The following is a 14,893-nucleotide window of genomic DNA, read 5'->3' on the forward strand; positions in this document are numbered from 1 at the left end:
CTGTAAGTCTTCAGATAAAAATGGTACCTCACTTGTGTGGGTAGGCCTAGTGCCCACGAAAGGAAACGGCTCAAAACGCAACGTGGACACACTTTATTTTTACAGTGAAAACACCTTTTTTGTGCAAAGTGCCTAGCTGTAGATTTTGAACCCTAGCTCTGCCAGCACCTAGGGAAACCTAATAAACCTATACATTTTTGAAAATTAGACATCCAGGGGAATCCAGGATGGGTGACTTGTCTGGCTCTCACCAGGTTCTTTTGCCCAGAATTCCTTGCAAACCTCAAAAACTGTCCAAAACCCACATTTTGGAAAGTTGTGGAATTTGCATGGATCCACAAAATTCCACCCACCCTGCATTCCCCAAAGTCTTTTGAGAAAAATGGTACCTCACTTGTGTGGGTAGATCTAGTTCCTGGGACAGGAAACGGCCCAAAAAGCAACGTGGACACACCACATTTTCACAGAGCAAAGGCCCTTGCCCAAGGGGCTGCTCCCCTCTCCCTGGAGCCTAGTGGGTGGATCCAAGCTCATCGCACATACGGCTCCCGCATGTCCAAAGCATAGAAGGGGTTAACTGTCTTAAATGACCAGTAGATGTTTGTAAAATACATGAATTGATTTCTGCTGAGTGACTTTCTTTTTTTAATTTTTCTGGAAACTGCCTCTATTTAACTTTCTTGATAGAAAACGACCAGCAGAGGTAAGTAAAATATCAGAATCACTTTACAATTCTCTAGATTCCAGTGCATAGAAATTGTCTTCCACAAGCACCCGTAGACAATAAAAAAAAATTCTAATCCTGTATTTTCAGTGATATGACCACCAAAGGCCCTGATTTTATATTAAACACAGAGCTTTGGACTATACCACTTCCCGCTGAAAGGCAATATTTCTCTCCATGTGTTCCAGCGTGTCACGCAGTTTGGTGCTTACTTTCCCTCCATGTTAAAGAACAGTAGATGTTTCAGCACCCAGGCTAATGTGCTGCATAGCTGAATACATATAAGGTCCCAAAGGCGGGACCGATTGCCTTGCAAATGCTTGTTACTTTTACTGTATACCTTCTTAAAACCCTAATAAAAATTATTTGTAAAGTTAAGTGTAATATCTTGATGTGCACCATATGTTTTGTTAAGATGTATTTTCTTTACATTTTGTATTTTTATTAGAGAAAAAGTGGTTATAAGAAAGGTCTCACATGACAATAGGATGTTTAATTGGTTAGTGTGCTTATTATTCTGGGTGGTTGATATTCAACATTTCTTGGCTTGTCTATATGAAAAAAGTAAAACGTGTGGTTCAAAGCAGTTAGTCGCGACACAGTGAAAAATGTCCACATGTCGATAACTGACACAACCATCTTTGATGATTGAGGGTTCTTCATTGACATGTCAGTGAACTCACTTTAGTATCAGGTGTGTTTCCTGTGACGATGGCAATACTTGTTGCGAGGATTGCCTAAGTGAGCACGAGTTATACCGACCCCAGAGGTCTCATTTGACATCATAACAGAGGACCATGTAGAACAGGGCTAGAAAGTACTGCAGGGTATCCTCTGTGCATATGTTTTACCCCTGACAAAAATACTTTAGAGAATTTAAAAAATAGGCTTGTAGCAGCAGTGCTTCTTTCCCCTGCAATGCAGGACATGACATGAGGGCCTCAGTCATCTACATTCCTCATTTGACCAAGAAAAGTGATTTCACTCAATTCACACCATCCCCTTCTTGAAGATCCCTAAACTTCCTCGAGCTTAAACCGTAGTTATAGTTTCATGGGTAGCATGTATTATAGGAAAGTTTAACGCAGCCATCTAAATTCTAGCCAAATACCCCGTTTACCAAATACTTTTGCTGTTTGCATCTTATACTAACAAAGTTTTGGAAGATGAAGTCAAAAGGCCCAAACATTTAAATAGTCTGTTACATCTGTGCAAATGGCCCTTGCATTAGCCTCTTTATTCCCGAATGCCGTGGGTAATGAGCTTTTTTTTTCTTTGTAGGTACTTCAGGCCGAAAAGCGTCATTTAGGGCAACCATGAACCCCAACATTCGGAGAACTTTTCAGAGGATTTTAAGGAGCAGCAACGAATCCAGCAACAACACTAGTCAATCAGGAAGCAGTTTCAGACCAGTAGTAGCAATCAACAACAGCCAAATTCGATTTTTTAGTCGAAACAGAAGTGGTACACACAACGCAGATGAAATAACCAGTTTGCAGAGGTTAAGAGGGTGCCATCAGGTCCAGACAAGAAGAACAAGAAGAGAACAACTGACTTCAGCAAAGGGGAAACATCTGTGTTAAGCGAGGAGGGGACGAAAGGGGTAGACAGGAGACAAAGGCTCACTTAGCAAGTAACCACTAGCGCAAGGCACCATAATTACATCCCCATCTCTCTGAAAACATCAGTCGACTTTTGCTCTTTGCAGGATTCGTTAGCCTTTACAAAAATTCTGTGAAAGAAAATTGTGTGTGTTAAGTACTTAAGAAAACCCACGAAAGGTAAATAAATGCTTGGTGCTTGTTGTAGACGAAATCAGTTTTCACGGTTGCTATCAGTGTTTTGTTGCTCAACGTTTCTGTAAATTTATTAGAAGTCTGACTTAAATGTATGTGACTAATGTAAAGATTCATTTGAAAACAACCCAAGACCGTGTATGATCTACAAGCAGACAACACCTGAGTCGGCCAAGTACCGACCACTTTTCTTTGGCCAAATGTATTCCAGGGTTTGTTACATTTTTGTTTTGTTTACGTAAAACAGTTCCATACAAATACATGTTTGCTGGACGTGAAATAAAATACAGTCTACACTGTAGTAGGAACATGTTTTCGTTGTTAGTTTTTACGTGGTTAGTCTGAGGTTTGGTATACACTTATGCGTTATGTAAGCAGCAAGTCTTTAGCTCTGATGTATAACCATGTGTATTCTGAGCACGACTTGCCACTACAACTGCAAGACAATGAACATAACTCACAGCATGTGGGCGCCATTGAAGTATGATAAACTTCCGTTCTAATAGCAGTCTAAAAACCGAGTTTAAAAAATAACAATAAAGAAATGTTCACATCAGAATGAAACTACAATCCAAGTATTGATGTTGTTGCGGTAACACTACAGGTTCTCCACGGCATATCTTGTATGTGTCTTCTTTATCTGGTACCCAGCATTCATCATTTCCTTCGCATTCCTTTTTGTTGCAGCTCGGAAAAGACATGAAAGTGAGGTTTCTGTTCAACCTCTGAAAGGAATTAGTGAATAATGTTTATATGTGCACGTTTTATTGATTTGTTTTTGTGCCCAAGTGGTCTGGTTGATTTTTTTTTTTTGAATTAGTGTGAAAAATGCAGTGTAGACCAGGTTAATTTTCTATGCAATATCGTTTGCATGGCGCATGGTGTAAAGTTATATCTAAAAGAGACTATTAGTTGTAGATTCCTTACCTTAGAATTACCCCAGGTGTGAGACTGGATCAGGAAACTTTTTCTTCAGCAGCACCCCTGCGCGTCGGTAGGTGGCGTTGGTCGACTCTGTGTTCGTCGTTGGTGTCGTGATCACCGGAATGACGTCGCAGTACCTACTTAGATGCTGCGCTGGCTCCAGTTCTTTCTTTTTCTGTGCAAGTCAGTGCAGATCCGGAGAGAGCGGTACCCTTAGCCAACTTTTGACAAAAGTTTTTTCGACTTTTCTCAACATCGTTTCGAGTCGTTCGACTCCTGGTGCACGTAGGGATGTCCCATCAGCGTACTGGCTTCAAGCCTTGCGACTCCTGTCACAAATTGATGTCGGTCATGGACCTCCATCTCGTGTGCCTTTGGTGTCTGGAGCGTAACCATGACCCAGAGTCATGCTCCGACTGTCGGGCCATCAACCTGAAGTCTTTGCGGGAGCGGTCCAGAAAACCTCTAGAAGCCTGGCAGTCAGCTCCGTGGCGCTCGTGGTCCCGGTCCAGAGGGAGGTCACGGGACCTGTCGTGGAGTCACCACCATCAATCATCTTCGAAGTCTTCGTCTTTGGGCAAGAAGAAGAAGGCGAAGAAGCAACGTCGCTCTCACCTTCACCCTTCTGTCTGCCAAGGCAACGCGGGACGCGGAACGTCATCATCCTTCGGCTCCGCTCACAGAGCCTGCTGGGACGGCTCTGAGCTTCCCTCCCTTACCGGGAGCTAGAGCGTCCCCTGCCCAGTTTCGTGCTTTTTACTAAGCCCTTCATTCCATCTTTGGGCAGCCTGACTCCGCCGTCATGTCTTTGGACCCGCGGACTCGGTTGGTGGTTCTAGGCCTTAGATGCCAGCGGCTCTGGCCCTGAAGCCGCAGGGCCCTCAGGGATCCAGGCCTGGATCAGGATCGGCAACGGTTGACCTTACAACACCTCCCTCAGTGCTGATTCCTCTAATGACACCTCCGCCGCCTCTGACGCAAGTAGTGTCCCCAGCCGGGGTCAACCCCAGCCTCCCCCTTGACTTGAACACAGTGTCGGACCGGCATCGACCGAAGCCAGTACCGAATGGTACTTTTATACCACTGTTCTATCCTGGCATTCCTTTACACCCTGAGTGGCAGCCAGAGGAGAGTGAGGAGGATTGGGAAGGACCCTCTGGCAGACCAGCTAGAAGAGCCGGAGAGAGAAGTTGGGTGATGCTAGTGGTTTGGACACTTCCCCAGTCCCTGGTATGCTTTCGCCCCCTAGTGTGCCACAGAGGAGGGAGTCTCCTATGCTGTGGTGTTGTGTAGGGCGGCTGAGGCCTTGGCCTTGAGCTTCCTACATTGGCAGTCAGGACTAACCTCCTGAATGAGGTGCTTCAGCTGGCAGCGGCCTCTTCGGAGCCCCTGCTGCCGTTCAATGAGGCCCTCACTGACATCCTTCTGGGCACTTGCTCCAAACCCAGCACAAGGGCTCCTGTGGATAGGATGATTGCCCTACACCAAAGCCAACCCTGGACGACCCCATTTTCCTCTCCCAACACCCTACCCCTGAGAGCTTGGTGGTCCAAGCCTCAACATCCAAAGGCGCGTTCCCTATTGCCCCCCTCCCCAGATAGGGAATCCAAGAAGCTGGACTATCTTGGGAAGAAGATGATTTCTTCTGCCAGCTTAGGACTGCAGTCAGTGACACCGCATGTCTCTTGGGCCGCAACACCCACTCTTTGCAGGACACGGTTGCGCAAGTGCTGCCACAGTGCCCGTAGGATGCCTGGACTGCACTCTCCTGTGCGGTTGCAGAGAGCAGAGACGCATCGAAGTTCGCCATTCGATGTGGGCGGGATACTGCCGACTCTCTAGGTAGAACAATCTCTACGCCAGTAGCCTTTAGACGCTTGGCTGAGGTCCACTGTTTTTTCCGGGGATGTCCAATCAACCCTTTTGCAGATACCCTTTTATGACCGTCGCCTGTTTGGCGACTAGGCGGACAATGCGCTCAAGCGCTTCAAGGACTCTCTGGCTATGGCCAAATCCTTGGGCCTCACTGCCATAGCCTTTTGTGGCTAAGGAAGGGGTAACCCACCTCGTCCCAACCAGGGCCACAGGCCAGCGCAAGCTACACAGCCTCTGCACAGCCGGGGAAGTGGGACCCAGTGCCGTGGGTCTGGGGGCCAGTGGGCAGGCTAGTCCACCAGTGCTCCCTCTGCATCAGCCTCCAAGCCTTCCTAGTCCGACCTTTCGGGGACATCAGTTGCCAGTGGGTAGCAGGATTCGCCATCACCTTTACCACTGGCGCATCATCATATTGGACAGGTAGGTTTTGCAGATCGTCCGAAGGGGCTAGCCCCTCCCCTTTCAGACTACCCCTCCCCCTTGCCACCGACACTCCATCGCATGTCGTAGGATCACTTGGCTCTTTTCCATCCGGATGTTACAGCTCTCTTGGCCAAGGGAGCCACCAAGCTAGTCCCTGTGCCAGAAGTAGATTGTGGATGTTATTCTCACTACTTTCTCGTGCCCAAGAAGGACAAAGGCCTGCGTCCTAGCTTGGATCTCAGGGACATCAACTGCTTCCTCCGGAAGGAGAAGTTCAAAATGTTGACATTGGCTCAGGTCTTGTCTGCCCTCGTCCCTGGAGACTGGATCCTAGCGTTGAACTTTCAGGACGCGCATTTTCACATCCCCGTCCTGCCGGCCCATAGACGTTACCCACGGTGGATGGTAGACCACGAGCATTTTCAGTTTAAGGGGCTCCCCTTTGGCCTCACCAGCACCCTTGGGTGTTCACGAAAGTGATTGTGTGGTTGCAGCTCATCTGTGCATATCAGGGGTTCCAGTCTTCCCCTATCTCGACAACTGGCTGTTGAAGGCGTGTTCGCCCCAGGCTGTCGTCTTCCACCTCCAGACTACAGTGGACCACCGGCACTCCCTGGGGTTCACTAGCAACGTGCCGAAGTCACAACTGATTCCCTCTCAGAAGCTCCTTTTCATCACAGCAGTTCTGGACACAGCGCAGTTTCAGGTTCTATCCTCCTGAGCAGCAAGTCTGGGATATTCAGGCTATGATACCGATGTTTCAGCCTCCATTGCGGATTTCAGTGAGAATGCCCCTGAGGCTGCTGGGCCTCAAAGCTTTCTGCATCCCGCTGGTGGACCATGCCAGGTGGCGTATGCAGGCTCTACAATTGGACCTGAAGTTTCAGTGGGCGCAGCATCAGGGGAACCTTTCCGATTCCGTCCAGATCTCGGAGGGCACTGCACACCAATTGCAGTGGTGGCTAACGAACCAGGATTGGGTCGACAGCAGATCCCTCTCCCTTCCCCAACCCGAGTTCACAGTGGTGACAAATGCGTCACTCCTGGGGTGTGACGACCACATGGGGAGGCGGAGATCAAGAAGCCTCTGGTCTCCAGCGGAGTCCGGGTTGCACATCAACCTTCTGGAGCTCCGGCTGGTTCATCTTGGACTCAAGGCAATCCTTCGCTCTGTCAAAGGAAGGGTAGTGCAGGTGTTCACAGACAACACCACCGCCATGTGGTATTACAACAAACAGGACGGGGTCGTAGACCCTTTGTCTGGAGGCTCTTTACCTTTGGGCATGGCTGGAACATCAGGGCATATCCCTGGTGGTTCAACACATGGCAGGTTTCCAGAACGCCAGGGCGGACAAACTCAGCCGTCAGTGCATGATGGATCACGAATGGCGTCTTCACTCGGAGGTGGTGCAAGGTCTCTTTCAGCAGTGGGAAGAGCCTTGGTTAGCTCTGTTCGCCACCGAAGAGAACGCGCAATGTCAGCAGTTCTGTGCGTTGGAATTTCAAAAGGCGGCTCTCGCTTGGTGACGCTTTTCGTTACAGGTGGAATTGCGGTCTTCTGTATGCCTTTCCGCCTTAGGTTATGTTATGTTATGTTAAGTTAATTTCTATAGCACACGACTCACCCGGGGGCATCTCGGCGCTCGCCTACAAATTTGACCTGAGAGCTGGAAGTCGGAACAGAGTTAGAACATGAATGCTTTTAGTTGTTTCCTAAAGGTGCTGTATATAGAAATTTTGCGTAGGGGCAACTGTAGTTTATTCCAGTATCTTGGGGCCAGATACGAAAAAGCTTTTCCCCCAGTGCGACTCAAACGTATACGAGGCACCTGTAGAAGGCCTGGAGTACTGGATCTGAGATTTCTGTTTGGCATATGTTTTGTGAGTTTCTTTTGTAGATAGTAGGGGCCTTTGCCATTCAGCGCATTGTAAGTGAGAGCAGATTTTGAAAAATGATCTCTTCCTTACAGGTAACCAATGCAACTCTCTCAGCAAGGGAGCAGAGGGGGAGCCTGCTGGGTGGGTCAGTATCATTTTGGCCGCCTTCTTCTTAAACACTTGTAATTTAGTAGGCAGGGTCCTTCCCACTTCCACCAACAGAGCATTACCATAGTCTAATCGGCTGATGACCGTGGCTTGAACTAAGGCTCTGCGGTGATTAGTGGGCATGTAGGGAAGAATTTTGCCGAATAGACACAAACTATAGTAGCAGGAGCTAGTAGTGGCAGCAATGTGGTCTTTCATTGTTAATGACTGATCTAATTTTAGGCCTAGATTTTTAACACATTGTTTAGGAACAGGAGCTGCTCCCAATTGTGAGGGCCACCATTCATCAGACCAGCTAGTTGAGGCTTTCCCCAGTAGCATGACCTTGGTTTTTCCAGGATTCAACTGAAGGCAGTTCTGCGTCATCCAGCTAGAGATTACAAGCATTCCGCTGGAGAAGCGCAATTTCTCTGCTTCTATATTTGGGCCAATAGTAAACATAAGCTGAGTATCATCAGCATATGAAATTATCTCAAAACCAAGCTGTTCTAAGATTTTTGCCAACGGTGCCATATATATGTTAAATAATGTAGGGCTTAGGCAGGAGCCCTGGGGCACACCCCTGTCTAGACAATTTTTTTCTGAGAGCTATGACCCTAGCATGATAGTTTGTGTTCTGCCTGACATAAAGTTCTGCAACCACTTCTAGGCTGTCCCTTGAATGCCACAGGAAGCTAGTCTCCCCGCGAGCACTAAATGTGAGATGGTATCAAACGCCGCGGAGAGATCTAGAAGGATCAGTACTACTGATCCTCCAATGTCTATTTTCTGTCTAAACGAGTCAATTACAGCTAGAATGGCGGTCTCTGTACTGAAGCCCGGTCGAAAAACGGATTATGATGGATCCAGAATTTCATTGGACTCCAGGTAAAGACTTAGTTGCCTGTTAATTATACATTCCAGCAGCTTGCCCAATAAGGGTAGCAAAGAAATAGGGCGGTCGTTGCTGAGTTCTTGGGGATCCACAGTCGGTTTCTTCAATGTTGGGCGTACGAACACTTCCTTACATGTTATTGGAATGGTACCTGATTGTATTGAATAATTACAGATATTTAGAATTGCTGGCGCGCAACTAGTGGCTAATAGGACCATTGTCTTTAAAGGACAAAGATCTCGGGGTGAGCCAGATTTTGCGGAGGAGAGTGCATTGGAAACTTCCTCAAGCGTGGTTAATTTGAAACAATCTAAAGTGTTACCTGCCATTTTTTAAGCCCTCTGGTCTAGTAGAAGCTTCCAGGTCTTGAGAGGCCTTAACCACTTCTTCCCCGAGTGCTGAGGATGTGGCTCCGGATTGGGCATGTAGAGTCTGCTCTCCTTATCTCTTGAATATGACCATCGATCCTTTGATCAGCCTGCCTCTTTGGAAGAATCTCCTGTCGCAGCAGCAAGGGACAGTCCTCCACCCGAACCTTTCCCGCCTCCACCTCCTTGCGTGGAGATTAAGCGGCAACAGTTACAGCTTTCGACCTTCCTCCCGAAGTCTTTAACGTTATCTTGGCAGCCAGGCGTCCCTCCGCCAAAATTGTATGTGCCTGTAGATGGAAAACATTTGTGGCATTTTGCACAGCAAAGGCTGTGGATCCCCTTTCTACCCCTCTTTCAGAGGTTCTCCTTTTCATTCTGTCTTTGGCCCAGCAGGGCTCTGCTCTGGGCATTCCTAAAGCCTATCTTTCGCCCATTTCACCTTTCTTCCTGATCAGCCTTCTCTTTTCACATCCCCTATTGTAAATCCATTTCTTAAGGGCATTACTCACCTTTTTCCTCCTATTCCTTTCGTAATGCCCCAGTGGGACTTGAATCTTGTCTTGACTTATCATATGTGTGCTCCTGTCAAGCCACTACATAATTGTCCTCCTAGACTCTTGACTGTAAAGACTGCCTTTCTGGTTGCCATCACCTCTGCTCGCAAGGTGAGTGAGCTTCAGGCTCTGTCTTCTAAACCTCCTTTTATTGCTGTCCATTCAGACAAGGTTGTTATCTGAACTGGACCTTCTTTTCTTCCCAAAGAGGTTACCACCTTCCACATAGGACAGACCATCACTTTGCCCTCCTTCTTCCCGCATCCTTCCAAGGAGGAGGAGAGACTCCACCGTCTGGATCCAAAACGTGTGTTATCATTTTATCTGGATTGCACAAAACAATTCCAGGTGGACGATCAACTCTTTGTTGGGTATGTAGGCGCCAAGAAAGGTCGGGCCGTGCAAATACAGACCATCTCTCAATGGGTCATCCTTTGCATTAAAATGTGCTATTCCCCGGCGAAAAAAAGGCCTCCTGTAGGGCTGCGCACCCTTTCCACCGGGGCAACTGCAGCCACTACTGCTTTGGGATGTGGAGTCCCCCTCAGTTACATCTGCCAGGCAGCCATGTGGGCATCTACTCACTTTCATTAATTATTGCTGTCTGGGTAGTCAAGTCCGGAGTAAAGGCTTCTTTGGCCGTTCAGTTCTCCAGGACTTTCTGGTGTGAACTTGGTTCGGAGACCCACCTCCAGGGTTGGTACTGCTGGGGTATATTTTCTGGTACACAGTCAAAATATCGAATCTTTAATTTCGACTTACACTTATATCGAGTTGCTAATATCGAAGGGACAGAATATCGATGTCCAGAATATCGATGGCCAGAATATCGACCCTAAGGTAAGTAATATCGAAATTACTTATATCGATAGCATATATATCGATGTAAGTAATATCGACATTACTTATATCGATAGCATATATATCGATGTAAGTAATTTCGATTTACTAATATGTGTTAGAAATTTTAGTTAAGTATTTAAATTAATTGATATAATATGTGTTTAATATGTTTTTATAAATAAAAAATATATAAAAGTAAATAATATGTTTTACTACCAGAGCGGGTTGTGGGTTTTTAGGGGAATAGGGTGGGAAGTAATTTATTTGTAATTAAATAATTATTTTTTAATGATTAATTTATTTTGCAATTAAATATTATTTGGCAATGAATTATTTTATTGATTAATTGATTAATTAATTGATAATTTATGTATATTTTTAAGTAAATTATATGTTTTACTACTGGAGCGGGTTGTGGGTTTATAGGGGAATAGGGTGGGAAGTAATTTATTTATAATTAAATAATTATTTTTTAATGATTAATTTATTTTGCAATTAAATATTAATTGGCAATGAATTATTTTAATTGATTAATTGAATAATTAATTGATAATTTATGTATATTTTTAACTAAATTATATGTTTTACTACTGGAGCGGGTTGTGGGTTTATAGGGGAATAGGGTGGGAAGTAATTTAATTGTAATATTAATTAATTTTGGGTAAAGGAGTATTTTTAGGGTTCAGGGTCAGTTTTGGGTTTTTGGGTAAAGGGGTATTTTTAGGGTTCAGGGTCAGTTTTGGTTTTTTGGGTAAAGGGGTATTTTTAGGGTTCAGGGTCAGTTTTCAGTTTGTGGGTAAAGAAGTATTTTTAGGGTTCAGGGTCAGTTTTGGTTTTTTGGGTAAAGGGGTATTTTTAGGGTTCAGGGTCAGTTTTCAGTTTTTGGGTAAAGGGGTATTTTTAGGGTTCAGGGTCAGTTTTTGTTTTTTGGGTAAAGGGGTATTTTTAGGGTTCAGGGTCAGTTTTCAGTTTTTGGGTAAAGGGGTATTTTTAGGGTTCAGGGTCAGTTTTCAGTTTTTGGGTAAAGGGGTATTTTTAGGGTTCAGGGTCAGTTTTGGTTTTTTGGGTAAAGGGGTATTTTTAGGGTTCAGGGTCAGTTTTCAGTTTTTGGGTAAAGGGGTATTTTTAGGGTTCAGGGTCAGTTTTCAGTTTTTGGGTAAAGGGGTATTTTTAGGGTTCAGGGTCAGTTTTCAGTTTTTGGGTAAAGGGGTATTTTTAGGGTTCAGGGTCAGTTTTCAGTTCTTGGGTAAAGGGGTATTTTTTGGGTTCAGGGTCAGTTTTCAGTTTTTGGGTAAAGGGGTATTTTTAGGGTTCAGGGTCAGTTTTGGGTTTTTGGGTAAAGGGGTATTTTTAGGGTTCAGGGTCAGTTTTCAGTTCTTGGCTAAAGGGATATTTTTTGGGTTCAGGGTCAGTTTTCCCTACTGTTGCACCCACTGGAGTGGGAATAGTAATTTTAACCCCTACGCTATCCAACGCTTTCCCTACTGTTGCACCCTCTGGAGTGGGAATAGTAATTATTGTTAAGTAAGTATATATTATATATGATTTGTTAATATTATTTTTTTTAATTAAATATGTATTATTATTTTTTTTTTACCATTATTAAATATATTTAAATATGTTTAAGTAATTTATAAGTATTATTTACAGTATTTTTCATGTTATTTTAAACCCAAAAAAAACCGATATATTTGACAACGATATTTTTAACATCGATATTATTTTTTCGATATTTTGGTACTTACCATGTTGTACATAGGGCTTCGATATTTTTGCAATCGATATAATTACGCCGATATTTGTGTAGGTCGAAATTCTGTCTGTCGAAATTCTGTCATAGATCCATATTTTCTAAGGTAAGGAATCTACCATTAATAGTCTCTTTCAGAGGAATAAGTTACTTACTTTTGGTAACGATATATCTGTAAGAGACATATATTAGTTATACATTCCTAACCGCCCCACCCTTCCTCCCTGTTCTGCGAACTGACTTCTAGAGTAAGGGACTCCCTTTCAGGGCCCTAGTTTAGTGCACCTGTGGTCAGTGTCTTGCATGAATCTGCGCTTCTGGCGTAGAATGTCGTGTAAAGAACTGACGTCAGTGTACAGGGGTGGTGTCTGAGTAGATACCGCAACGTTATTTTGTCAATCACGACACCGACAATGAACGTGAAGTCGACCAATACCACCTAGTGACGCGCAGGGGTACTGCTGAAGAAAAATTCTCTGGATCCAGTCTGACGCCTGGGGGTAATTCTAAGGTAAGGAATCTATAACTAATATGTTTCTTACAGATATATTGTTACTGAAGGTAAGTAACGTGTTCGTTGGAATATGTATTTGAAAAGTTAGCAGGTTTTTAAAGATTCCTCAACATGACCATCTACTGAGTTCCTCAACATTGGATGTTCTCTATAGTTCTGTGTGAGAATAAACATGTTACTTGGTGTTAGATGAGCATTAATTTGAATCTTTGAAAGCAGTACTCTAGGGCCCCCATCATGCAGAATGGTATTACAGCATGTTATTTTGCAGTAATACAGATCAGTAATTGTTGTAAGTGTCGATAAAATTAAAAACCATTTCACTTTTGAAAGGTGCAGTTCGAACAAACAGCCGGTAGCCTGTGACGCATGACTAGGTTTAGATGGCGGTTGGCCTTTGTGTATTCCTCCTAGACATCATCACAAAGAGGGACTGGATGTTGGCACAATGGACCATCCTGACTTAAGGGGAGGGGCGGAGCTGTCACCTACCACATTTGCATTTCAAAGGGGCTGACTCAGCGCACTCACAAAGTTCACACTTGTCTGTTGTCACCCCAAACATCTCTGAGCCAGGGAAGGAAGGAAATTCCAAAACCATATGCAGAAGTCTAGAAGTTTCAGGCATAAATATTAGACCCTCAGACCAACTCTTGCGTTCACTTTTGGACCTGTGGAAGACTCAAAAGAAGGACTGCTCTGCTGACCTACTGCAAGAAGGACTGTCCTGCTGTCTGAGGGTTAGGTGACTGGACTCCTGTTCTGAGATATAGGGAAATAACAAGTTGCAGAGACCTCAGCTGGACCTGTCTGTGCCTGCTGCTTGCCTCTGGTGGAGTGTGTCCTGATCCCCAGGTCCTAGACTCTTGACTGGCATTAGAGTGTACTCCTCCCGGCCTAACTTTGGGTTCCCTCAGAACCGTCACAGTGTGATGCAATTCCACACAGACCCTCACATCGCAGCTCCTGATTGGCAGCCTCATCGGAACCAATGCAGCGCAACACATATTCACACATTATCTTGCATCTCGCAGCTCCTGTGCGGTCTCATCAGAACTAACGCAAATCAACGCTATGCAAGGCCTGGCATCTCAGGCCAAATACAACCAGGTACATTGTTCAGCAGGCCACACTCGGTCATGTACCTAGCCCTTGGTCCGTCCCTGTCTGCTTGAACTTTTTTCCAGCACTTATTGGATTTTTGTCTTTCTGTAATCATTTCATTTATTAATATTTACTCTATTTTTCTAGGGTGGTGTGGGATGTTTCTTGTATTGTTTTTTCACTTTTTTACTGATTAAGTGCTGCATATATACTTAACAAAATGCCGATCAGTTAAGCCTGACTGCTTTTGTGCCAAGCTACCAGAGGGTTAAACAATGGTTAGTGACTTTTGTGGATCACCCTGGCAAGAATGTGGTTGTTACTTGAGAAGGGTTTCCACCGTCCCTGTCATTAATCCAATTTCTCTCATGGTTTCTCCATTTACCCATTTAGGACTGGGCTTAAATTGGAAGTGTGCTTCCCACAGGCTTTTATGACTGATTGCCTCTTTGGTTAGCTGATATTAAAGTAGACTTCTGCTAATCAATCAAGCAATCAGAACATTTGTAAAGCGCACTACTTACCCCTGAGGGTCTCAAGGCGCTGGGGGGGATGCTGCTACTGCTTGAATAGCCAGGGCTTGAGGTGTCTTCTGAAGGTAAGCAGTTCCTGGGTCTGCCGTAGGATGATGGGTAGGGTGTTCCAGGTCTTGGCGGCGAGGTGGGAGAAGGATCTGCCACCAAAGGTCGATCTTCGGATGCGGGGGACGGTGGCGAGGTCGGCGGAGCGAAGCTGGCGGTTAGGGGTATAGAAGCTGAGTCATCTGTTGAGGTATGCTGGTCTGGTGTTGTGGAGTGCCTTGTGTGCGTGGGTGAGGAGCTTGAAGGTGATCCTCTTGTCAACGGGGAACCAGTGCAGGTCTTTCAGGTGGGGTGTGATGTGGCTGCAGCAAGGGATGCCGAGGATCATGCATGCAGAGGCGTTTTGGATGCGTTGAAGTTGTTTCAGGAGTTTGGCCAAGGCTCCTGCGTAGAGGGTGTTTCCTTAGTCCAACCTGCTGCTGACGAGGGCCTGGGTGACCGTTCTTGTTTCCGTGGGGATCCACCTGTAGATCGTACAGAGCATGCGGAGGGTGTTGAAGCAGGAGGACGAGAC

General features: G+C 45.4%; 1 protein-coding gene across 1 annotated transcript in view; it reads left to right on the top strand.

Moving 5' to 3' along the window:
• The window catches only part of LOC147708404 (E3 ubiquitin-protein ligase PHF7-like), a 2,104,679-nt gene extending 2,101,851 nt beyond the window's left edge, over positions 1-2,828 (top strand). The window contains exon 11 of the mRNA XM_086925340.1: positions 2,006-2,828. Within this exon, the coding sequence (XP_086781466.1) occupies positions 2,006-2,307 (302 nt within the window). The 3' untranslated portion in view covers positions 2,308-2,828. The remainder of the gene's footprint in view (positions 1-2,005) is intronic.
• The last annotated feature ends 12,065 nt before the right edge of the window (positions 2,829-14,893 follow it).

This window comes from Lissotriton vulgaris, chromosome 6, assembly GCF_964263255.1.
Source record: "Lissotriton vulgaris chromosome 6, aLisVul1.2, whole genome shotgun sequence".
NCBI lineage: Eukaryota > Metazoa > Chordata > Amphibia > Caudata > Salamandridae > Lissotriton > Lissotriton vulgaris.